Source organism: Musa acuminata, chromosome BXJ2-5, assembly GCF_036884655.1.
Source record: "Musa acuminata AAA Group cultivar baxijiao chromosome BXJ2-5, Cavendish_Baxijiao_AAA, whole genome shotgun sequence".
Classification (NCBI taxonomy): Eukaryota; Viridiplantae; Streptophyta; class Magnoliopsida; order Zingiberales; family Musaceae; genus Musa; species Musa acuminata.
The window spans coordinates 9,443,299-9,469,886 of NC_088342.1; the positions used below are offsets into that span (position 1 = coordinate 9,443,299).

The 26,588-nt window shown below is 38.2% G+C and overlaps 1 protein-coding gene across 3 annotated transcripts; it reads left to right on the forward strand.

The window, feature by feature from the left end:
* LOC135612409 (formin-like protein 3) lies at positions 1-26,308 on the forward strand. Of its 3 annotated transcripts, XM_065108682.1 has the most exons (20): positions 1-183; positions 2,214-2,443; positions 2,518-3,218; positions 3,304-3,525; positions 3,644-4,073; positions 4,146-5,499; positions 5,868-5,997; positions 8,735-8,806; positions 11,577-11,675; positions 18,496-18,537; positions 18,616-18,696; positions 18,785-18,835; positions 18,916-18,997; positions 19,069-19,163; positions 20,268-20,339; positions 20,468-20,584; positions 22,225-22,293; positions 22,379-22,445; positions 24,308-24,689; positions 25,986-26,308. In XM_065108682.1, exons 2-19 carry the CDS (start codon positions 2,371-2,373, stop codon positions 24,445-24,447), a joined length of 3,897 nt encoding a protein of 1,298 aa, XP_064964754.1. In that variant the 5' UTR covers positions 1-183; positions 2,214-2,370; the 3' UTR covers positions 24,448-24,689; positions 25,986-26,308. The 3 variants fall into 3 exon arrangements, with proteins under 3 accessions (XP_064964754.1, XP_064964756.1, XP_064964755.1); XM_065108684.1 differs by lacking the exons at positions 22,225-22,293; positions 22,379-22,445; positions 24,308-24,689; positions 25,986-26,308 and having other exon boundaries at positions 20,278-20,339; XM_065108683.1 differs by lacking the exons at positions 18,496-18,537; positions 18,616-18,696; positions 18,785-18,835; ... (1 more) ...; positions 19,069-19,163; positions 25,986-26,308 and having other exon boundaries at positions 24,308-24,594.
* Positions 26,309-26,588: the final 280 nt, after the last annotated feature.

A 26,588-nucleotide genomic window follows, 5' to 3' on the forward strand; every position in this document is an offset into this window, starting at 1 on the left:
TTGGGCATTCAACAGTTGGGATTCACGCGAGCGAACACACCATCGGCAGCGGCTGTAGGGAGGCTCTTCAGCCAGTTCGAATTCGCTTCCCACCACAGTTCGAATTCAAACCCTCCGCCTCCACGCCCTTCTTCTTCGACCCCATCTCGTCGATCCACCTCCTGGGGGGGTTTTGTGTGTAGGGTAAGCATCGATCCCTTCTTCCACCGGTAATTGTTCAGATTGGCTGTTGTCGGTTCTTGGAGAGGGTCCCGTCGGCGTACACGACCGGATTCGGGTGGTTCTTGAACGCCGAAGCCATCCATCCTTGGGCTTGAATGCGCTGTTCTTTGGAGCTGATGGCGGGTTAAAGAAATTGATTCTTTTTTGCTCAAGGACTTGTTCCTTTATTTGTCGATCGCGGAATAGGTGTCCCGCTCTACGATTGCGTTTTGAGCTGAGGATTTTGTTTCTGTAACCCGCATGAATGTTCTCTTCTTTAGGTCGTCACATAGGTAATCTCCTAGAGCAGTGATCCCTAACGTTAGTGTCATGTCTCACGGTCACTTGGTAAGGGCATTGCTTTTGCCCTGTTGACTGTATCGGCATTTTCGATGATAATTAGTTTATAGAGCTAGCATCCCGTGCCTGCGGAATGCAGATTGTTTCCTGCTGTAGGGCTCTAGGGCAACGAAAGAGCGGATTATCAAGATTAGGGCATAGTTATAGGAATGGAACTTGTTGCTTTTGTTTACAGCTATTGGTGGGTTCAAGATGTTGTTAACTTTTTGTTCAATAACTTTTTCTTTTTTGTCGATCATGGAAGAAATTTCTGGCTCCATGATTGCATTTTGAGTTTCTGTAACGCGCGAGTGTTCTTTGTTGCCTCTATTTTGAGGGTGACATAGGCAACCTCATATCCGGGTGATGTCTGTTGTGAGTTTCTGGTTTTCCTGCTACTTGGTTAGGCAGTTTTCTATATCAGTGTTGAATGCAGTGATATTGGCGGGTTCACTTCTTTTTGTTCAAGAAATTGTTTCTTTTTGTGATCATGAGAGAAATTCTTGCTTCATGGCTGCATCTTGAGCTACACTCTCAGCATCTTGTTGTTATAACCTGCATTATAGTTCTTTCTTGATCCTTTTTATGAGCGGCATAGGTAAATCTTCTAGACTAGTGACATCTAATGTTATGCCTGGTCTTCCTGTCAATCAATTAGGGTGTTTGCCCTGTTACAGAAGAACTATTCTTGCTGGGATAGCTTTTCCTAACACTGTAATAATGAAGTAAGAGTCATTTACGAAAACTTGTTTGCCACTTAAAGGAAACATTATAGATGGCATGCCATGGATAAACGGGAAGCTATTTGGGGTGTTAACAATATAGGTTTCCTAGCATTATGTACCTTGGATTTTGCTGGGTCATAATCTGAATGACAATAATGTACTGTCAAAGCAAGGCATGTGGTGCTCAAAATTATGGTTTTGTTGAGATGAAGATGGCAAGATGGATCTGTTGAATTATTAGAAAAGATAGAATATGAAATATGTGGATTTTGAATAACAGCATTTAGGGTGGTATGGGCATGTTAAAAACAACACCCCTATATGTACCAATTAATCAAAGCAAGTCAACGATGATTAACAGGAGAAAGAGACGTAGAACAAGACAATAAAAAGCTATTATAGAAACCATAACAGAGTTATAATGAATGGATGTTCATTGTGTTATTGATACTGCCCTCAAATAAATGCGAGTCTGGAGCTGCTTAATTAACTTAACTTTTGTGTAGCATTCTTGTTTCAAGGTTTTTGTTTGTGTGGTGAAATGATCATGGCCATCTTTGCTCTGTAACTCTATGAAATACTACATGTGTTTTTGGAACACTAGGATCAAAATTCATCATGCTCTTACTAGATCTTCTCTTTATGTTATCCATATTATGTCCAATGTTGCTTGCCAATCACTTGGAAGCTTTTTCATCCTAATAAGATTGCAAAAGTTGACTTCTTGAATCTTACACCAACTTCAAAAATCTTACACTGTCTCAGTTATTCTGACTCCATTTGACACATTTTACATATATTTCTTATTATCTAAAACAATAAGAACAACAACAAGCCATAACGTTCCAACTATTTTCCACCATTGAACCATGTACAAAGTAATAAACTTCGTCAAGTTTGGAGCATTTAAATCTTTATTTATAGTTTCTGGTTGCTTATTATCTCCAGGGATCAAATTGACGATGCTTACTACAATGCTTGCTTGTGATTGGTGTTTGGAGTCCAGAATAACCCGGAAAATGGACAGATTTTTGGCATAACAAAATCTTTAAACCCTGCAATCTGAGTTTCTCTCATTTGGTGTCGAAGCGATATCTTCTGTAAGATGTCCCTTTTTAGCAGGTTCTTTTACAAAAGGCCACCTGATGGTTTGCTAGAATTTGTGGACAGAGTTTATGGTAAGTATCTAATTTACCTTTTGATTTTATATATGTTCTCAAATATTTATGTAAGATATTGTTACCATGTGCAGTTTTTGATTCATGCTTCTCAACTGAGGTTGTACCAGATGGACTATATCATATCTATTTGCATGAAATTGTTACTGAGCTTCATGAAGAGCATGCTGATTCTTCCTTCCTTGCGTTCAATTTTAGAGAGGGAGAAAAACGAAGTCAGTTCGCCGAAATTTTGTGCAAGTATGATGTCACCATAATTGATTATCCACGACAGTTTGAAGGCTGTCCACTTCTTCCATTGTCTCTTGTTCATCACTTCCTTCGTGTCTCAGAGAGTTGGTTGTCTCTTCGGAACAACCAAAACATTATACTGCTCCATTGCGAAAGAGGGGGTTGGCCATTGTTAGCATTTCTTTTAGCTTGTTTCTTGACTTTTAGAAAATTGCATGGCACTGAACAAAAAACTCTAGATATTGTACATCGGGAGGCCCCTAGAGGTTTTTTACAGCTTTTATCACCATTGAACCCACTCCCATCTCAACTACGCTATTTGCAGTATGTTTCTAGAAGAAATATCACACCAGAATGGCCCCCCATGGAACGGGCTCTTTCATTGGATTGCCTTATTCTTCGAGGCATTCCAAGCTTTGATTCAGAGAACGGATGCAGGCCACTAATCCGTATTTTTGGACATAATATTCATAAAAAGGATGATCTTTCGAGCAATACACTCTTCACGATGTCTAAGAAGAAATCTTTACGGCACTATCAGCAGGTATGTTATATTTGTTGCTTACTTATGTGCCACGATTAGTTTGAATTTCTATATGGCAACATGTTGAGATTGCATGTTTTTGCAGGAGGATTGTGATGTTATAAAAATTGATATACAGTGCTTAGTTCAGGGAGATGTTGTTTTGGAATGTGTTCATCTTGATTTAGATCCAGATAGGGAAGTAATGATGTTCCGTATCATGTTCAACACTGCCTTCATTCGATCTAACATTCTCATGCTGAACTCTGATGATGTGGATATACTCTGGGATTCGAAGGACCGGTTTCCAAAGGGTTTCCGAGCAGAGGTAAACGTGGGCTATTTCACCAAGTAGAGCTGCATTTCCAACAATCAATATTATTTTGTCTCGTGAAACTATAGATACTGTTAGTTCACCTGTTCGTACTTGATATGTGCAACATCAGGTGCTTTTTGGTGAAACTGAGAACATCTCTCCTCCTAGAGCTCCAACTGCAATTTTAAATGGAGAAGTGAAAGGTGGATTGCCCATTGAAGCTTTTGAAAAGGTGCAAGAACTTTTCAGTGGTGTTGAATGGTTTGAGAGAAATGATGATGATGCCTTTTGGCTGCTCAAACAAATATCAGCAAATGCATTGCAAGAAAAACTCGAAAAGCTAATTTTAACTGATGCCAAGGAGATTTCAAGGCTTCAAAGTAAGGTGGGGCTGCAGATACCTCTAATGTCGCCCTTAGAATCTGATGAGGAAAAAGATTCTGTAACTTCAGATTCTGTTGTTTCAGTGGACAGTGAAAAAGTTCAGCATCATTCAAGTATCAGTATGGATGTGGAAAACATACTTGCTGATTCTGCTACTCAAGATTCTGATTCAACAGGTGACCTTATCTTTCACATATTTGTACTTTCTGATAAAGTATAAGAAATTATGCTTATAAAATGTGTAACAGGTTCGCCACAGTCAAATATCTCCACTGATGCTGTACTTACACCACCTTCCCTTCCTCCATCTTCTGAAGGTACTTTTGGAGGATTGGGAACACCTAATTTTGTTCCAGAAGCTGCTCCACCTCTCCCTCCCCCTCCCTCTTCACCAACGGTCAAATCTCAACAACCCTCACCACTGTCGTCCTCATCTGAAGTTTCTATTTTGCCACCATCACCTCCGCCACTGCCGCCAGCGCCAATCTCTACTACAGGAAAAAATGGTCAATCTCTGCCACTTCCACCACAACCCCCACCACCACCACCACCACCACCTCCACCTCGGTCCACCATATCCATTAGATGTCCTCCAGCACCAGCACCACCGCCACCACCACCTCCTCCTCTGTCCACCACATCTAGTAAAGTTCCTCTTGCACCACCACCACCACCACCACCACCTCCTCCTCCTCTTCTGTATGCCACATCTAGGAAAGTTCCTCCGCCACCACAACCACCAGCTCCGTACCTGCCTCCCTTTGCAGCATCTACCAGAGGTCCGCCGCCACCGCCACCGCCACCACCGTCTCCCCTTCCTCCTCCCTCCACCATATCTGGTAGAGGTCCTCCACCACCACCTCCTCCTCCGCCTCCTTCCACCATAACTAGTAGGAGTCCTTCAGTACCTTCTCCTCCACCACCTTTCTCCACCATGTCCGGTAACGCTCTTCCTCCGCCTCCTCCACCACCTCCCTTCTCCACACCTGGTAAAAGTCATGCACCTCCTAATCCTCCTCAACCTCCACCCCCACCCCCACCCCCACCTCCTAGCACTAAATCAAATAAGGGTTCTTTCCTTTCCCCTCCTCCCTCATTTCCTGTGACTGCTGCATCTAATAGGAGCCCACCACCTCCGCCTCCACCTCCGCCTCCTTCATCGAGTTTAAGTCACATTGATCATGGTACTGTTCATGCTGTCCCACAACCACCTCCTCCACCATTGAAAAATGGAAGGGGAAATGCTCCAGGCCCACCTCCTCCTCCGTCGTTTGGCAGCAAAGGTATGCCTCCACCACCACCTCCTCAAGCACTGAAGCCTCCTGGACTTGTGCCCCTTCCACCACCCTTACAACGGGGAAGCCATGGAGTGCCAGCGCCACCACAACCTCCTGGACTAAAAGATCTAAATACATTAGCACCCCCTGCTCCAGCATCAGGAAGAGGTAGATTGATTGCTTCTAGTTCAGGGAAGGGTCGTGGATCTTTGCAGTCTATTCCACCAAAGAAAACTCCATTAAAGCCATTGCATTGGGTGAAGGTTACACGAGCAATGCAAGGAAGTCTCTGGGCTGATTCTCAGAAGCAAGAAAATCAATCCAGGTATCTGCCAGATAAAAAATCTATTACAGTCCATGATTTATTAAAAAGCCTGGTGGCCACGACAATAATCCAAAGGCCTGAATGTTGTTTTAACCTTATTCAACATATTTGTTCCAACCATATAAATGTACTCTAGGTTTTATATATGTTTGCAGTGGTAAGGGTTCTGTACTTACTGTAACTTTAGTGTCTTGGTGGGATGAACCTTGACTAACACAAAATTCTTCTGATGAGTTAATTATTAAGGCCTGAAAGATAGATATTATTTTGGTTCACTTGCATATGTTGAGCTGCTTTATCATCTGCCCTGTAAACAAACTGATTCTTCTCAAGTTTGAAATCTCATGTATTCTTAACCTTCTTGATAGGGCTCCCGAGATAGATCTCTCTGAACTAGAAAGTCTTTTCTCAACCACAACTGCTTCTCATGAGAGTGGCCGGGATAAAAGTGGAGCTCGACGTGGTACTAGCACCACCAAGCCTGAAATAGTTCACCTGGTACTTGACTTTTTTTTTTCCTTGGTATTTCACAGTTATTTTATCTTAAAGAAAGGCACTACATGTCAATGGAAGACAATGCTTTAAATACTGCTTTCAACTTCATTCTCCATATTTTTATTTCATGCTGCTCTATCATTGCAGTCATCGTGGTTAAAGAATTAATTTAGGAACGAAATGCTGTTTGATCCATTTGCAAATATATTAATTTTAAATTATATTTCCTAGAAAATTTGTTTAAATTGCTAAAAACTGTGTAAAGCATGGCTGTTGTGTCTATTTTTGTGTTTTAGCTACAAAATTTTTTTTATGGTTATGTTGTTTTATGAGGTCTGTCAGTTCATGCCGTCCAAAATCATGATGAATGTACATGTATGATTGTGTATGGTTCACAATAGAAAGTATAAATTTGCATTTGGATTATTTGGGCATGTGCAGAGCCAAAATTGCATTCCCTGCAACAAAAACAGAATCACATGTAATCATTTAAATAATTTTTCTATAATAATTCTCAACCACAATGTTTTTTTTTTGTTTTTTTGGACTATTAATCTTATACCCAACTTTTCATTTTGTGGAAACTGATCACACTTGAATTTTGTGTTTTTCCTTTTGACAAAAAGAACATTATTTGTATTTCTCATTGAAATTTATGGGTATAAAAGCATGTACACAATATAGGGGCTTTATATTGCATAGGGATTTAGAAAAGAACTCACATGGTCATAAAGCAGCAGATAAACCATAGGGCATGAGCTTCATCTAGTTGTAGGATTTTCGTTACTTTATGCATGTACTCGTGCAAAATTTTATATGTTTGCATTTGTGAATACATATACTGATGCAAATATGTACTACATAAACATGTGTGCCGATAGATCAATATATATGTATCCGTGTGTGAGTTCTAAATTTAAAAATGTAAAACAAATATGCAAAAAAAAAAAAATTATGTCAACATGCACTTAATATGTTGATGCAGATGTCAAAATGAATAATCTGATGCTAACGTCGCTTGGGTGGATACCTGATGTGAACAATTTAGTTTTATGTGGTCGGGACATGTTCTATTTGTGGTTGGGACATCACATGTTCTATTACTTAAACACCTGATCTATAAAATGGCAGTAAAACTTGAAGTTGCAACAAAGTGAAACTGAACGGAACTAGAATATGTGGTTAAAGTTTGAGTATTCTTAGTGTCATACTGTTGAATACTAAACAAACTGATGAAGAACAGGGATGTTGATAGAAGTTCAGGAACTATACAACAAAAGGCTGTCATTAAAATTTAATTAGGATGGAATATGGATATATTCTAGAGATATGAAGTTCCAATTAGTGTGAAAATGTCAAGTACACTAATAAGTGTCTCAAGCAAGGATTTTAAAACCGACTGCATCAGTTGGTACAAACTGGTATTTACTAGCCTGATGATCAACGAGTATGGTCAATAGGCATGTTTGCATAATTTGGTTCAATACCAGGTATACTGTCCAATAAACAATTGTGCTAAGCTGTATCCAAGTGTAAGCCTAATGCCCATATATTTGATACATCTATTTTCAAGGAGAATATCTACTGCAAATGGGGCTACAATTCTCTCAAATTGCTACAAGACCATTCTCATTGCACACTGTTTTATTAGGCAAGGTGGACTATAGCAATTGGACAACTTTAGATAGCTTTTGATGTATAACCATTGTTGAGGATAAGGGGCTTGAAAAAGGCCTTATCCCCACTGGAAGAGGCAGAGGATGACTGGAATTCTAGAAGCCTGCAAAAACTATTGGTAACCTTATTAGGAGGTACATGCAACTACAACTTACAAATATGTGCTTTGTTTATGCATACTGTGTATGCATGTATTTATGACTCCTCTATGTGCTTAGATGATGGTTATTAGGCCTAGGTCTTTAGCTTCTTCTACAATATACTGAGTAATTGTATTATCTTAATATTTTCTAATTAGTCTATATAAGTATGATTGTAAATTCTGTAATTCCACTGAGCTACTTAATCTTTTTGACCATTTCATCACCCCCAAATTGTAAATTTTCTTTTCTGATTCTGAATTGTGGCCTTGTATCTTAATCTTTGTTTAAATGTATTCAATTACCCTTATCAAAAAGAAACTTCTGTTTTTTTTAAATATATCTTCTATGTTATATTGGTTTTTGTAGGTTAACACTGTTGTTATGTTAAAAGGAAGTTTGTTGCTAAAAGAGACATGACTATGGATAAATTTTCAAAAATGATGGCACTGCCTAATAACACTTAGAAAATGATTTCTTGCTTTTATATAGCTCCCTTTGATCTTCAGTTCTTTCTTTGGCACTTAGCTCTCTTTGATGGACATTTTCGTACAGTTGACATTTTGCATTAAAAAAAACTGTCAGCTATTTTACAAAAATAGATGAATTAACAGGGAAATGTTATTGATATCACATTATACGAGTATTACTAGAGTAGGGTGCTACATTTTCCACTTTTACTCAGTTCTTCATGATACTATTATGATAAACACTCGTGCATGGTTAATGCAGAGTATCTGCATTGCAACTAATCAAATTTTACATAATGACATGTAACCATGTGGCATATCTCATGCCTTTTGAATCTCCTGTAAGTAGTCAATGGTTTGCATACATAGCATAGAGGTGGCACTTAAATCCACAACATATTTTTTTGTTACAACTTTGATGATGGATCTTTTTTTTCTCTCTTTTGTTACTAGATCGACATGCGTAGAGCAAATAATTGTGAGATTATGCTTACAAAAATCAAGATGCCGCTTCCTGATATGATTGTGAGTTCTTTTTTTTCCTTGTTTATCTAGTAATATGTTTTTTTTTTTTTAGTAATATGCCTTTGAGTGACTGTTTACCTATTTTATTGTTAGTCTATAACATTACAATTTCTCTGATCTTTTATATGTCTTCATGTCTTGTTTCATTTATTACGATAAATTATGTTTTTGCAAGTTCAATGTTTGTTTGGCTTTCTTTAGTGGTATGACTTCATGTTTATAAATGTACATTCAGTCCAATTTTGATATCTAGGGGGTAACCTCACTATATCATTTCCATTTCCTCTCCTTTCATATATAGTTCCTGAAATGCTTTGTTCTGAGTTTCCATTCATAATTCAGGATAAGGACTAATTCTGTAAAATTTAATTTTTTTTCAGTATTGACTCCCCTTGGCATGAAAATTTAAAAATCAACTTTGGTTCTTAGTAGATCTTAAAGACATCATAGGAAATAATCCAAATATTCATGCTCACTGTATGAGTTGGAGGATTGGATCAGACAACAGACGCAATCTAATGTATTTGTTTTAAGCAAGGTTCGCCGTACCGTACCGTACCGGCATTTCGACTCATGCTCGGTACGGTACGGTACGGGTGTACCGACCGGTACACCGAGGTGTACCGAGCACTGTAGCGCTGCTACATTCGCTACAGTGTTACTGTAGCGCTGCTACAGTGCGGACCGGTACAGGGCGGTCCGCGTACCGATAACTTGTCGGACCGGTACGTACCGCCCGTACCGGGCGGTACGGCTCGGTACGGCAAACCCTGGTTTTAAGTAGGGTTTTGAAGATCAAGATTGGATCTGGGATCGAAATTAAAGTAGGTTGGTTGAACCGGATTATTGAATAAGAACTGGCTGGTTATGGCTTTCTTTGGTCTGCACCTTGACAGATCTGGATTATTGTACAAGTATTGGCATGAATTGCCATGATAAGTCTAAGATCTTGGTAAACAGAAATTAAACATTTCTGGTGAAAATTGGCTTAGGATTGGCCTGGGATTGATGAATAGGCTAAGTTTTATCAAATCATTCAACATCAGCAGGATAAATATGACTTCTGGGGATGATTTTAAGTTTGCTCAGGAATTGCTGTTGACCAATTCTTCGGGTGGGAGTTACTTGGCCCTGAAAAATCTCGATTTCTGCAGATGTTCTTGAGAACTGGAACCTGGATATACAGTTAGTTCACACTAATCTTATCATTTGTGGTATGTAATTTGGCTGAAAAAATGATACGTATTTTTTTGTTCTCATTTTTAGAAAATACTGAGAAACTTGATATAAAATTTTGTCTTCATGTATCATAGGTTGGCTCCTTTGCCTGTTTTGTGTCAATCTGTTCATCTATGCCGATGGAGTACGACAGTGTTAACTGCATGTAGACGGCCACATAGGGTGGAGATAAGCTGGGGAAACCTAGTGTCAGAAAATGTGGGGTTTAGCTAGTCATAGAACATGAAACTATATAATTAATTATATTTAGTTAGAGAGATGCTAAGAGGACAGAAATGTCTGAAATTGTGTGCAATTCAATTTACCCTTAGAAGGTTGTGTCATATAACTAGATATGTGGATTAATTAGATGTGTTCAACTGTGAAGATTAGTGATATCACTGTGTCCAATATAATTTTAATTCTAACCAGTCATACATCACACTCTTCATAGCTGGTGCAGAGTACAAGAGCAGCTCAGGACATCGAAGAGTTTAGATTGCTCAGGACATCGAAGAGTTTAGATTATTGTTCATCATTATGGCCATGTTGCATTTGCCTAATTAGTTTTCAGCATCCAGAATCTTCTTAATTTTATTATCACATTATTGGCTATGTAGGTTACAGCAACCATGTATTCATTTGTTATGACATCAGTATATGTTGATAGGAGATAATGGTTAAGATTCATGATATCTTTGTTTATTTTACTTTGGAGGTCGTCTATCTACTACTTGGTGTTGAAGTTTTAGTTATGCTGTCATCAATTTAAGGAAATTGATGTATTCATTATGCTAGATGGCTAATTGGCGCAAAAAATTTGGTTACTTCCTGAAAATATATTCATTGTAATGGTGACAGTTCATTATTTGAGGAAGCTGGGTAGTATCAGTTTTATTTGGCCACTCATTTTCGTTCAACTGGTTCTGAACATAGGCTTTTTGGCATTATGAAATATGTTTTTGCTTCTGAGTTGTACAATGACCTCAGGATGATCCCATAAGGGTTCATGTGCTCCTTGATAACTTGCTGGTGGTGTTTTATGCTTTGGATGAGGTTTGTAAATTAGTAGCAAGGTAATGTAGACTGGAAGTTATTAAGTAGGACAAGCTTATTGTCGTCATCTTCAGTGTAGAAGTTGTATGTGTAAGATGGATTGACCTTTTTGAGAATTTAGAACTTAGTCATCATTTTCTTGCTTTATCGAGTATAGCTTGATTAGGGCTTGCTCACTGGCTTCCCGTGTATGGCAAAAGTTTAAGGAGATACATGTGGTTCACATGCATACTATGTGGATCACCGCTAGCTCACTCCACCACATGTAGGTTTCTGCTGGCACCTATGTCCATACTCTAATAAAGCATGTGTTTTATAATGTTTTCAAGTTGAAACATGGATATTGGTTTTTCCTACCTCAAGTGGAAGCTCATAGAGTTCACCAAACCACAAGTCGGGTTCTCTGGAAACATATAAGTTAATTGTTTTTTCGGTCTTAGTTGCATGATTAACTATCAATTCTAGTGCATAATTCCTTAAACTTCTTTATCTCCAGCATGCAGTTTTAGCTCTGGATACCTCAGTTTTGGAAATTGACCAAGTGGAGAATCTCATCAAATTTTGTCCTACAAAAGAAGAAATGGAAATGTTAAAGGTAAAGCCTCAAATTTAATTATGGGAGCTGTGAGCTCGAGGATAATTGTCTTGCTTAATTTGAAGATTTTTACAAGTAACTGTACCTTTTCTTTGCATCTGACTGTATTTTCATTTCTGCTGATATGTTTAATTAGCTAAAGTATTTTTTAGGATTTTTGAGGTTTAATTATGAAAAGGATTGCAACTTTAAGAAAATTATTTGCTTGTGGTCTCTCATTTTTCTAATGTGATTTTTTAACCTTATTTCCTTTTCCAGAACAGAGTCATGTTCACAGATACGGATTCCTACAATCTTATCCAAAGCCTAGTTTATCTAATATCTTATCCCTCAAGGGCTTAGATTGCTTATCTTTATCAATAAAGAAAAGGGGTGTGCTTTACTTGGGTGGTAGATTGATTTCCATTATGTAGCTATAAAACACTTCCTATCACATTTTGCTTATGCATGCAATCACTCTTTTATATCACAATGACAAGCTATATCTAGATCTAATTAAATCATCAAAATAAGTTTCGTCTGACACAGTAGATCAACTTCCCGTGCTGTAAAATTTACTGGAAGCCATAAAGTTCAGAGAATGTGTATGAGTTGTTGTGCTAGTTATCATTTTAATATGATTTTTCTTAAGGTTTACCGAATGAGAGAACTCAATAATCGGTTATCACGAAGTTGTAACCAATGTTTGAGACATCTTCTAGGCTCCTGTAACCAATGAGTTGCCACTTCCATAGTGGTTCATTTAATAAAGGAAATTTGCTGCTCCACGGGTTTTTTACATATTCAGATTGCTGATTGGTTTGTTAGTTATATCCTCATGCACGATCAGAAGTTTGTTCCTAGAGCACTAAACCAGATTGCCCTGTTTATGCCTCGTTATATGTTTCTGATGGATATCAAGGGTGGCATACCTTCAATTGATATAACTCATCAAGCTTTTGAATGCTATGGAAGTTTGCAGCCCTAATTTATTGGCATTGTGCTAGCCTGTCAAAGTGATAATAGCCAATTATGTAGCTTGTTCCCTGAATTGAGTGGAACCGTGTTAGAACCCTTGCAGATTCTAAACTTGGGGTTGATCTCTTTAGGGGATCGACCTCCTTGGATCTCTATAGGGGTTCCTCCCTCCAAGTTACTGCTCAAAGGCTGCAGAAAATATTCATCTATTGCTTATCAAAATAGGAGGAATACATGGCTATTTATAGGGTTTCTAAACCCTGACTCCTAATAGGACTCCTACTCAAGATTCCTACTTCTAACAAACTACTAATAGGACTTCTACTCAAGACTCCTATTCCTTTACAACTCCTAATTCTTCTCTAAGAAACAACCTCCTAACCCTAGCCGACCTCTTCACCTCTTTAATAGGGGTCGACTTAGGTATGTTTTACATGAATGTCCCTCTCAATTAGGACTCTCCTAGCTAGAGTCCTAACAGACCCGCCCTCTTCAAATCAGCCTTGTCCTCGAGGCTGACGATTCATGAATTTTGGGAATTTGATCTTCAAGTCGTAATACTTCTCCCAAGTGGCATCTTCTGTTAGTAGGTTCGCCCATTGTATTAGCACTTCAGTAGTGGGTCGTCGTCGTCGAGTTACGATCCATCGATCAATAATGGCACTTGGCTGGGTCTGAAGTTCTCATTGGGTAGTCATATTTGGTGGGTGGCTTTGGGCTGTCTCCAAGCACCTATTTACAACTTCCGTCTGACCATCGGTTTGTGGGTGATATACCGTACTCCTTTTCAATTTAGTACCCTGCATATGGAATAATCTTGTCCAAAATCTGCTCCGTGAAGATGCAAGTAGAATTTATCATAAGCACAATGCGTCCCTTATAATGTAATTCTTTTGAGTCCCAATTGTAATGAGCCACGGAGCTTGGTGGTTCCTCCAATTTTTTTATGATCTTAGGTAGTCGTAAAAGCACATCTGCAACAACATTCTCTTTCCTCTTTTTGTAAGTTATTTCATAATCATATCCAAGAACCTTTGTTACCCATTTTTGCTGCTCGGGGGAAGATATCTTCTGCTCCAAGAGATATTTTAGGCTTTTATGGTTGGTCTTGATTTGAAAGCATCGCTTGATCAAGTACGATCTCCACCTCGGTGCTGCGTGCACAATGGCGAGCATCTCCTTATCATATGTTAATATGTTTTGATAGGGGGGAGACAATGCCTTGCTAATGTATGTGAGTGGTCGACCATCTTGCATGAGAACATCTCCCATTCTGTCTCCAGATGCATCGGCCTCAATGATGAAGGGTCGGTTGAAATCTGGTAGCGCTAGCACCCGCATCGTCGTCATGGCTGTCTTAAGTTTGTCGAAGGCAGCGAAGGCTTTGTCCGACCATTGGAAGGTATCATTTTTCATTAAAGAAGTGAGTGGTGTACTGATCTTTCCATAGTTTTTCACGAACTTACGGTAGTAGCCCATTAAACCCAGAAAGCCATGTAGCAATTTTATGTTCCTTGGGTTAGGCCAGTTTTGCATTGCTCCAATTTTGAAGGGGTCCACCGTCACACCTTTCTCTGATATGATATGCCCAATATATTCCACCTTTTGTTGATGAAAGCAAAAATTCGTAGTGGCTGTTGTGTATTCGAAAGGCGGTTTTCGATATGACTTCTTCGTACACTCGTATTTGATGATACCCGGATCAAAGGTCCAGCTTTGTGAAGATTTGTGCTCCCTTTCATCTAGCAATTCATCTACTACTGGAATAGGGTATTTATCCTTGATGGTTATGCCATTGAGAGCTCGATAATCAACGCATATTTGCCATGTTTCATCCTTCTTACGTATAAGTAGCACTGGTGAAGAGTAGAGGTTGCAACTTGGCCGAATAACTCCTGTTTCGAGCATCTCTTTTATAATCCTTTCTATTTCATCCTTCTGGAGATGTAGATACTGATATGGCCGAGTATTTGCTGGAGGTTTGCCTGAAAGAATCGTTATATAATGATCATACCGACGGGAAAGAGGTAGGTTGTGCGGTTCGTCAAATATATCTGAAAATTCAGCAAGCAAAGGAAGTAGGTTTGGATCTTCAAATTCTATTGGCTCTCCCTTAGTTTGCTGCTCAAGTTGTGCCAAAAAGCCGCTGCATGTTTTATGCAAAACCTTCTTCATTTGTTGTGTGCAAATCGTCGTTATGTCGCCCCTATGTTTCCCGTTCAGTATCACTTGTTTCTCCTTACTGTAAAATTTCATAATTAGTTGCATAAAATTCCAAGAAATATCACCTAATGTCGTCAACCATTTAATTTTGAGCATGGCCTCATTATCATCAAGAGGGAGAAGGAAGAAATATGCAATTATCTCTTGGTAAGGCCTCATGATCAGCAATAGTTTCACTTGCGGGCGCCTACGATCATACTTCAAAATCCATCCATTGGTGACCTTAACGTCAAACCTGCTGCAATTCTCGATAGGTAAGGCCATCTGGACAGCAATCTTACTGTTTAGAAAGTTATTAGTACTGCCCGTGTCGTTGAGAATAATGATCGGTTGCTGTTTAAGAAGGCCTTCAACTTTCATCGTTTGCGGATTTGAGTAGCCGGCTAGTGCATGTACCGTAACTTCGGTCGGTTGTGGCTCTTCTTCTGCATCTTCTTCTTCATGTTCAAGGCTCTCTTCTGGATGTTCAATGACCTTTTCTTCTATTGGTTCAATCATAAGAAGTCTCCCTTTACTACAGCGATGCTCACGGCTCCACGGCTCGTCGCAATGCCAACATAACCCCTTCGCATATCGCTCTCGAAGCTCTTCTCTTGTTAACCTCTTTGGTGTAGGGACTTGGTCGACAGTAGGGGGGGCTGAGGGCTTCAATATTGTTGGTTGAGGAGCGACCCTAGTCCTCCGAGCTTCATGGTTCAATTGCTCTTCTTGATGTCGTGCGAAAGAGATGGCTGCCATAAGCGTATACGGTTGTCGCGCTTTAACTTCTCCTTGAATCTCCGGCTTCAAGCCTTCAATGAAGGTCCTCAATAGCTGTTTTTGAGACCAATCATGAGTTTGATTAGATAACCTTTCAAACTTGATTTGGTACTCCTGAATGGTGGAGGTTTGTTGGATCTTTGCTAGTTGTCCGTCAATATTCTCGTAATCGGTTGGTTTGAAGCGGATCAGCAGTCCTTCTTTGAATTATCGCCATGAAAGGACTCCATAAGTATGTTCAAACCAGTCAAACCACTGTATAGCATCCCCTTCAAGATGTATAGCTGCAATTTTCACCATAGATGCATCCGCGGTTTTGTGGTACCGAAAATATCGCTCCGCGCGCGAGATCCAACCAATCGGGTCTCCTTCTTCCCATCTAGGGAAGTCCACTCTCATGCATGGATAGTTGGGGTTGGTCATAGAGCTTCCCCTCTCGGAAGTCATATCTTCGGGCTTGGTGTGATTGGGCAAAGCTCTCTTCTTGATGTGATTTCTTCGGGCTTAGTGGTCGGCCTAATCTGAGTTTGGTAAAGAGTGTCCGAATCTTATCCTCCATTCGCGCCTCGAAGGCTTCGAATTTAGCATTGATTACCTCCTCAGATGTCATAGTATATGCCGCCAAATCTGTGATGTTAAGATCTCTCTTTTGTTGTCGGGTTAAAGGAATGTATTGGTTGAGAGAGGTGATGGTCGAAAGGGTTGGTGGATTGGTGGATGTAGGCTACGGTTTAGGCTTGTTTTGTGGCTATTTTGGGTGCAGCTTGAGGGTGTGGTTTGGTGGAGTTTTAGGGGTGTGGATGAAAGTTTTGGATCTGTGGTAGATGGTAGCAAAGGTTTGAAAGAAATCAGTGGAAGTTGCAGCAAGTATGTGCTGTCTTGTAAGAGTAGAATTGTCGTCGAAGAAATAGCAGTTTCTCAATGAAATTTCCACCAAAAACTTGAGAGATTTGAGGAGGGAATTGACAGCAAAATCACAGTTTATATGACAGCAAGGATCTCTATTTTAATCAAGAAAATTTCGGCAATATAATAGCAAGGAAATTGGTGCAAGCTGCGATAGCAGAATTTTTATCGGAAAATTTCAACGATTTGGGACGAAAATTTACAGAAACACAAAATCAGTTTTCGAGATGAATTCCTCTATAGATCAATCTTAGATGGAAGTAAAGATGATTTATGAAGTGTATAAGAAATTTCATTCAAAAAAGATTGCAAATAGATGGATTAAGGCAACAATATGCGGTTGAAATTTTCTGCAGCACAGATTTTCAAGTGTAGCAGATTGGACATAAAAGATCAGTAGTTTACATTGAGAATTTTTCGATAAAACCAAAGGAAAATCCATTGTTAGGAAGTGTCAAAGCTATCATAAAAATTTTATAGAGATTTGGATAGAAAAAATATTGTATCAAGATCAAACAAACAGTGCTATGCGGCTGAAATTTTACAGTGCAGATTTTCAAGTATAGCAGATTAGACGTAAAAGATCAATGGTTTATATTGAGAATTTTTTGAAAAAAACCAAAGGGAAATCTGCTGTTAGGAAGTGTCAAAGATGTCATAAAAAATTCGTAGAAATTTTGATAGAAAAAGCATAGTAGCAAGATCAAACCTATGGTGCTATGCGGTTGGAATTCTGCAATGTATCTTTCGTCGTAGAGATGAAAACTTTGTGACGAAAAGTTTATGCAGCAATATAGGAACAATTTTTTTTTTTGGATTTTCGAATAAGGATAACTAAATTGCAGCAGCAGTAAGGTAGGAAACCAGAACCTGTTGCAATTCACGGGGAGATCAAAGGATGATCCGCGGTGGTGGAGATGATGGCGGAATTCGACGACGATCTTTTAAGCAATTGTGGGAATTGCTTTGGGCGGTTGTGGAGGGCTGATGGATGGCAGTGGAAGGGCAGCGAGATGCCAAGAACGCTGCTCTGATACCAAGTGTTAGAACCCTTGCAGATTCTAAACTTGGGGTTGATCTCTTTAGGGGATCGACCTCCTTGGAACTCTATAGGGGTTCCTCCCTCCAAGATGCTGCTCAAAGGCTGCAGAAAAGATTCATCTATTGCTTATCAAAAGAGGAGGAATACATGGCTATTTATAGGGTTTCTAAACTTGGGGTTGATCTCTTTAGGGGATCGGCCTCCTTGGAACTCTATAGGGGTTCCTCCCTCCAAGATGCTGCTCAAAGGCTGCAGAAAAGATTCATCTATTGCTTATCAAAAGAGGATGAATACATGGCTATTCATCTATTGCAGAAAAGATTCATCTATTGAATAGGACTCCTACTCAAGATTCCTACTTCTAACAAATTCCTAATAGGACTTCTACTCAAGACTCCTATTCCTTTACAATTCCTAATTCTTCTCTAAGAAACAACCTCCTAACCCTAGCCGGCCTCTTCACCTCTTTAATAGGGGTCGGCTTAGGTAGGTTTTAAATGAATGTCCCTCTCAATTAGGACTCTCCTAGCTAGAGTCCTAACAAACCGTGAATCTATTCACTCCTGATACATAATAAAGTACAACTTCTGACTTCTTAGACATCTATAAGAATCTTTTGGAGCTATAAAGAGAACCATCAGATGTGGCATCACAACCACTTAACTTCATGTACTATTTTTATGACTTCTCTTTATGTCATTGAGTTTTAGTTTCTTGTTTCACTTAAGATTTTAATGCTGCTACTGCCATGTTGGTTGTGTTAGCTTAATTTTGCCATTGATAAATTCATAACTTTGCCAGATGGTTCTTTTACAATGTTTTGGAATTGACTAAGTGAGTTAGTATTTTTTTATTTTGTTATCTTTATGTTTGCTGGTTAATCTCATGCTTCCATTTTTTTTCCATTTTTTTTCATTTTTCTTAATTTCTCAGAACTACACTGGCAATAAAGAAATGCTAGGGAGATGTGAGCAGGTTTGCAAAGACCCAAGCACACATGTTCTATCCCAATTTTCATGGTTACTAAGTACAGCTCATCAATAATTTTTCTAGTTCTTTCTGGAGCTGATGAAGGTCCCTCGAGTGGAGTCCAAATTAAGAGTTTTCTCTTTTAGAATTACCTTTTCCACTCAGGTTGTTTTCTCTATTGTCTTCCCAGATTTGCTGCCACGGCATAATATTTTTGTTCTATCACGAGCATAACACTGTTTATAAACAACAGGTGAACGAGTTGCGAACAAACTTGAATGCAATCAATGATGCATCTAGAGAGGTAGGTTTAATTCTAGCAGTCATGAAATTAAGAGTGCTGTTTTTTATTATGTTGGATTGAGGTATTATTCTGCATCATAGGTAAAAGAGTCTTTGAAGTTGCGGCAAGTAATGCAGACTATTCTTACATTAGGAAATGCATTAAATCAGGGCACTGCTCGAGGTAATGTTCCAATGCTAAACCCCCTCGATGATTTTTACTGTCAATGGAGATTTACTTTCTTTTTTTGACAGGCTCTGCTGTGGGATTTAGGCTAGATAGCCTTCTTAAATTATCAGATACTCGTGCGAGAAATAATAAAATGACCTTGATGCATTATTTATGCAAGGTATTTACTTAAAATTCGATGTCTTTCTTACTAACGTAACATACATATGATCTGTCTGATTGGTACAAAAAATTTAAATTGCTTACAATGGTTGCCTATTAGCCTTTTATCTTTAAATGATTTGACCCAACTTTGTTGGAAAATATCTGCCTTTGCATCCAATTTCTAATGTTTTTCCTTTCGTTGAGTTCATTATTATGAGATTGTCTATGTTATAACAAACTTGTGGAGTAAGTTTTTAATGTACCTACCAAGTTTCACCAGGATTTGCAATTGAAATCTGAGATGATTTTGTCAATGAAAATTTTCAATTTATGGCTAGAAAATTTTTAGCTTTTTTTAGTAGATTGCCCAATTCCCTTTTGCATCAGTTCTTTGTTTTAACAATCAAGGATTGCAATTTTGCTTGGACCAGTCGGTACCGATCGGTATTTACCGGTTTGGACATGGACTGATACATAGACCATCCTCATTTCGAGTGGTCCAGCCCTGTCTAATTAAAAAAAAAAATAGACAACTTCTGCTGATTCAATTAGTGCTCATGATTTGGCCATCTCAACATGTGTAGCCCATTTCTGCCATCGTTGCCTACCTTATTTCTGCGCACCGCTCACCACTAAACTTTCTGTTGAGTATTATGTGTTTTTTTTTTACAATAATATAATTTTGATTTTGTTTTATGTAGTTAACATTACATCACTTAGGTCACTAGTTTCTGAGGTCATTTTTTCTCCAGGTACCGTAATGATTGCTCAGTTAGGTGCATGCAATGCATATATTTTCAAATGCATTATATTTGAGTTATTGGTAAACTTCTTAGTGGTTATCTGTAATAACTTGTTACAACATGACTAAGCTGGTATGTCTGGCATTTTTTATACCTTTCCTACTAAGATCATATCATAGGTTGTGCAATAACAGGTCTTACAATAATTTTGATTGTGATGTTTGCTGTTATTTAATTTAATTTTGCCTGCCAATGGTAGAACTCAAATGAAATTTGACTTCTTTCATCCAGTTCTTTAACATATTCAGGAATTTCAATTCTGTTAAGGAAGAAGCAAATTCATGGCACTTAACTTAAAATTTTGATATCATATGTAGCTCCTTGCAGAGAAAATGCCAGAGTTGCTTGATTTTGATAAGGACTTGATTCATTTGGAAGCAGCCTCCAAGGTATGACCATATTGCACTTTGGTAAGAAGTTCTTGTTTTTGTGACCTTGCAATAAATGGTTTTAGTGTTTATGATCCTAGATTCTTTTGTAGTAACTCTTCTTCTTTTTTTTTTTAAACTAAAACCAGATTCAATTGAAATTGGTAGCAGAAGAGATGCAAGCTGTGAGTAAGGGTCTTGAAAAGGTTGAGCAAGAGCTCACAGCATCAGAAAGTGATGGTGATATCTCCGTGGGCTTTAGAATGGTATATAATATATGAGCGAGAGCTCACATGACTGTTTTCTTATGTTTCTATTTTCTAATTAGTTTGTGAAAAATATTAGTCCAGATATTCGGGTCATGGAGAGACCACTGTTTTTTTAGGCCAATGTAATTTTGTAGATATTTCAAACAGTAGAATTACTCCATGTATAGGTTAAAATATTGTCTGATAATGATAGAATTGTCAGCCGAACCAGCATAGGACTATTGTTGTACAGTATGCTGAATAATGGTTTAGGTTAGTACTGGATGGACCGGCACAGAGAGGAAAAGTGAAAGTGAGAGGGGAGTAGGTGTAAGAGGCATAGGAGGAGCGGTGGTGCTGGAGAGGAGTTGGCAGGTTGAAGCAGAGCAACCGAAGAAGAGGAAGAAAAAGAAAAGATGGGGGGCGAGAGGGGAGAGGGGTGTGTGTGTTGTGTGTGGAGGATATAGGAACTGGGAAGCATAATGCTTTGTCACATCCTTAAATGGGATTGTCTAAAATGTGCACCACCCAAACGATATATGTTTGCAAGGTTCATGTATAGTTGACATACAAATAGAGTAGAAAAAATTAGAAAGGCAAACAAGCTGTACTATGCTACCTTCACTAACAAAAAGAGCAAGATAACGGGATTGCAAACAACACAAATTGCCCGATCTTTGTACTGGTTAGCTGTCAGACCAGTGAAAATTCCACTGCATTGACAGGTACTGGTATAATTGACTATGGAATCTATGACTCCATTTTTGGTCAAAGTGAACCAATGTGCAAATTAATTCAAGGAGATTCTCAACAAAACAGTCATTGGCCATCTTTTATTAAGGATTACACTAGTATAATTTTCATTATTAGTTTCTTCTAAATCTGATCTCTTTACAAAATTAAGAAATCTAAAGCAGATCCTGGGCAACATAAGAAAAAGGCTGCTAAATCCACAAGGCTCTTGTCCATACGGGATTTTGGGAGGGTCAATGTAACATAGTTTGTATTGTGACCAGGCTCTAGTGATCTTGATACCTTGAGTATATGCCTTGAGCCTTCAATAACTTCATTTGAAACTTCAGGGTACCGAAAATTTTCATTCTTGCTTGCACTGTTGCATTCATTATGGAGCTGACTCATATGGTACCTGCTAGTATTATTTTAACATTCTATAAATGATTGATTTTAGGGTTTTGGTTTGGTGTATGCTACACAAATGAAACTTAATGGTTAAAACTGAAGTAAAAAGTTTAATGCAACCATATTTCTAAAAACATGTATAATCTCATAATATCATAGCCCTAAACCGTATAATGACATGGTGCATGAGACTTCGTTCCAATGTATTTATACTAGCTAATGATTATTGAATCATGGAATTTTTAAAAGTTGTTTATGATCTCTGTCTGAAATGATGCAGATTTCTGACTTTTGCATTTGTGCTTCTACCCTTTGTTTTCTGGGCTTCCTACCTATTGAAGCAAATAACCAATTGTTAGGATTCTTAACAGTTATGACTTGGCTCATAAGTGGCCTGTTCTAGGAACTGCATTGTCCTTTTCCATTTTGTTTCGTCCTTCTGTTCTACCAGACATTCTTGTGAATTATATGTGACAAGTTGAACACATGTTCTGAAAATCCCATTATCGCATTTTTAGGCCTTGAAAGGTTTCCTTCATACTGCTGAAGCTGATGTTAGGTCCCTGACATCATTATATTCTGAAGTGGTGAGTTATTTTTGTTAATTGTTTGATTGTAATCAATTGGTAGGTTCTTTCAATTTTGATTCTCCTAAATATTATATTGTTTCAGGGAAGAAATGCAGATTCTTTATCTCAGTATTTTGGCGAAGATCCAGCTCGTTGTCCATTCGAACAAGGTTATCTATAAGTGACCTGCTCAAATTCTTTTTGCTTCTCGTTTTTCCATTTTTTCATTACTTTAATTGCTGACCAAGATAATTATAAATATGGGAACAAGACTGTTGTACTATGATCATGCTTTACATATTGAAATTAGTTATCTTTACTGTATATGAATATGTTTCTGAACATCGTAGTATCTAGTTCTTTCTTCAGCATAATGTTGAGCACCAAAATTTTGAATATTTAATCCCCTTGAACCCCGATCGATGAGGTGATGACACATGGTTGGACTGTAGAATATGATTCTTACTGTACATTGAGAGCTTAATTATTATTGGTCATTTCACAACTTATTGTCCCCCTATGGTACCCCAGACACTAGATGTCAAACTAACAATGGAGAACACTTGATGGATGGAAATATTTCTCTCTTTAAACTGCAAGTAGTATAACTCTCACAGGCACAGATTAATCGTTACTCTATTAATGATATTACGTACTACTTCACAAATCTTCTATGAGAATATGAAATATAACTGTTCTGCAATTGGTTGGCCTATCAGTTGTGCTGGTAGTATGGTTTTTTCTGCTTGTTGGAAAGACAATATATTGCTGTACTGTTGAAGTGACTGCTTTGTGCCATTGCAACTCCCTATACATCATGCAGTGTGAGACAATAATTTGACTTCATTTGGTTTTCAAATTAGATAATATCTATGCAAAGTTTGTTTTGATTTTGAACACAAATCTGATGATGAATAAACCGGCCTCACGTGATGCTGATGGCTGATGCAGAATATTGTAAGTCTGATTTAGGTGATGTCAACATGTTATTTTCACAAGGTTTCAATGTCAATTAATGTTGATCATATCTTTTGTAAAATTTAATTTCTAGGATAGTTTTATTATAGCTGCTAATCCTATCTATGTAGAACCCATAGAGAATATTTGTAGCTAGTTGTAAATGTAAGAAAACATAATGAAAAATAATTGTTTCATTTACTAAGATGCTTTTTGGATATACAACATCGATAATGGAGACAAATGATCCTCGCATCAACTGTATACAAGTTAGTAATATCAAACTTTGACTCCTAAGAAAAAAGTGCATCCCTACGTAGTCTTTGGAATACCAACTTGCACCGAAAATTGTTCAGTGATTTGGTGATATAGAGAAAGACTTTCGAAGAGACATCAATATATTATGGCTGAGCAGTCTTTTAAGCTGGGTAAAGACAATATCTGGAGGCCAATAACTTCATTTTATCCTTGGTGATGAGTGCTAAGATGCAGTAACCACTGCCTATTTTGTTGTATTCACTATATAGGAGCATTTCTTTATGTTAATGACTTAATTTTGTATTTTAAATCTATATTTATGTATGGTAAAATCCTCATAGTTCTAGAAAATAACGTTTTCTATACATTTATAAGGCAATTTTGTTTAACTGACCACCTATTTTAGTATGTGAACTTTTCGGGCTTTTAGTCACTCGGATAGAAAAGTGGTTAACTTGGAAATAATCACTAGTCAAATTCCTGCTATCATAATTGTCTGTGGAATCCTTGCAAATTCCATAGTTGCTCTCATTGTTTTAATTGGGATCCTTGCAAATTTCATAGTTGTTCTCATTGTTTCTGAAGCATTAAGTAGCATAATGTAGCGAGGAAGAATAGCTATAATTGTAGATCTTAATAGCTTTTCTCCAAGGCATCAGCAATCTTTTTGGGTACATTTGGCTCTATTTCAATCGACAAAACATGACTTCCACTTCTCATCTGTGATGAGATACACAGTCAATTGTTTGTCTTTTAAACAATGCTTGTTTATAAAGGTTTATCTCTTGACTTTTGCACTAATTTTCATCTTCTGCAGTCACATCAATATTGGTGGTCTTTGTCAATATGTTCAATAAATCGCGTGAAGAGAATGCAAGAAATGCTGAAGCTGAGAAAAAGAAAATAGTAAAGGAGGCATCAAAAGAAAGATCAAATACTGCTACCAAAAGGGACTGAGTTTATACTTCATTTGGGCTCCCTGAGCTTAAAAACATCTGATTATTGCTGCAAACAGAACCAGAGGAAATGTTGTGTAAGGTTAACCAATTTCATCTTATCACAAAATTGGAACTGTTGTCTTCCAAGGCCCGTTCCCCGTTGAGGTTGTTTATGAAGGCTGTCAAATGCTTTAAGCCAAAGATTTAGCTCTTGTAAAGGCTGATAATCTTGTACTGTGCATGCTCCTTCCACAATTTATGGTAAGACCTTTTTGTGAGTTGAGGTTAGCATTCTGAAGAATACTTACAAATGTTGGCATGTGTTTTCCAAATTGAGGTTAGCATTCTGAGGATCCATGCAGCTGACCTAGAGTGTTGGGATGAGGGGGGTTGTTGTTCTGGTTTGGCTACCTGAAAAAGAAGCCTTGGGTCATTAACAGCCCTATGGTTGGGATTCATTCTTTTGGTTTTTCTGGCTTAGCAAGATGCTACATTTAAAAGAAGCCTTTTAGGTCATGTATTGCTCTATTGGCAATGATAACTGATTGCTTATAATTCTGCCTCTCTGTTGATTACTAGCTCTACATTAACACTGTATCTTTGCTTCTATGGAGTTCATAACCAAATGTGTTGCTGCACTTGCATAGTGACATGTGCACTGCTCGTTCATGGTTCACAATTTGTTGCTTGTGATCTTTTATTAGTGCAAACATGCATCTTGTACTATCTGGAACATACATGTATATTCAGCTCCTCTCACTGTTTTTTTTGCTTTGTGTAACATATTGGGAATTATGCAGTAACCATTAAGAGTACCGTACAGCTTGATTTTAGGACAACCCTTCGGTATACATAGCAAAATACATCTGACGAAGAGAATCTCTGGATTATGGAATGCACAAGTACTGTGGATTTTCTGCTCGCAGAGGCCATCAGTTAAAATGCTTTGCAGATAATCTTTTCTGTTTGTGATTTTGTTTCTGTTTGTGATTTTGTACATGGTACATATAGGCATATAAGCTTGCTAGTTTGTCAGAATGAAATTATCGTATATCTGCTAATCAATTTAGTAGTTATGTTGTAATGCTTTCATAAGCAAAACTGTTTGCTATTGTGCATTTGAAACCTATTGATGCTGATTATGTTTTGTTTATATATGCCATATTACATATCTCTTTGTTCTGCTTCTGGTTGTGATAAAAACTCAAAATTTGACCCAAGTCTGTCAACTGTAGCAATTTGTTGCATCTTAAGGATTGCCTTAAATGAACCATTACCATGGAAATATATGATGATGGGATGCAATTATACATTTGCATTTTAAGTTCTTGTTGTCTCATAGTCTTGAGGGCGCAGAAAAAAAGAAGCAATAGTAAATCTTTGTTAGTCTATTCAGGGTTGACTTGTGGTGGAATAGTTGAATGTCGTAGATGGAATTATCTGACAACTGCAGTTAGTTAGAAACTTTTTGTGCTGATGAATAGTTTCCAAAAAAATTTCAAATTGAATACATCTGCTTTCCGTGTTTTTTATCTGACTTGCCTTGTTGTTTGGCAGAGTGGTTCAAGTGAAGCAAAGCGAAGCGTCGAATGCACTGGACGTCTCTTCTGAGCCTGATCGGATGTTATAATCGTTGTACAAGTGGTATGCCGGAGTTGTATAGCCGTCGTGTCGATCCACTGGTCTTTCTTCGGCTATAGCTAGGTGATTTACATGTAAACAGTTGATCATACAGCTCTAGTCTAGTCCAAGGGCGTGCGAGTTTGGGGTTTGATGCCCCGTAGCAGCTGCATTCAACAACATGCCGCCGTCTTTTTCTTTTTTTATTGAATGCATAGACTTATTTGATCAATGCAATATATTTCGGGTTCTTTGATCGACATCTTGCTTTTCTGTGGGGGCAAATTAGTAACTTCAAAGGTATGCGCATTGTGTTTTTTTATAGCTCCTCATTTGCTATGTGATCTGACTCTAAAAAAGCCTCCGGCAATATTCTCAGCATCATGATTTCCACAGATTAGGAGGCTTGACAGCAACTGCTCTTTGCACTTCGCCCTAGTATGTATGTTCGATGCCACGAGGGTTGCCTTTCTCTCGTGGGACGTATCGCGTGGGGCGTTTCTTTACGTCGACGGGCGCAATCTCTAACGACAGATGATG

Bases quoted from the DNA above. Each gene is read 5' to 3' on its own strand.
- LOC135612409 (XM_065108682.1), top strand. From the start codon at position 2,371: ATGTCCCTTTTTAGCAGGTTCTTTTACAAAAGGCCACCTGATGGTTTG. The intron at 3,219-3,303 runs GTATGTTATATT...ATGTTTTTGCAG, and splicing joins CTTTACGGCACTATCAGCAG to GAGGATTGTGATGTTATAAA. The intron at 19,164-20,267 runs GTATTTACTTAA...TATCATATGTAG, and splicing joins TGATGCATTATTTATGCAAG to CTCCTTGCAGAGAAAATGCC.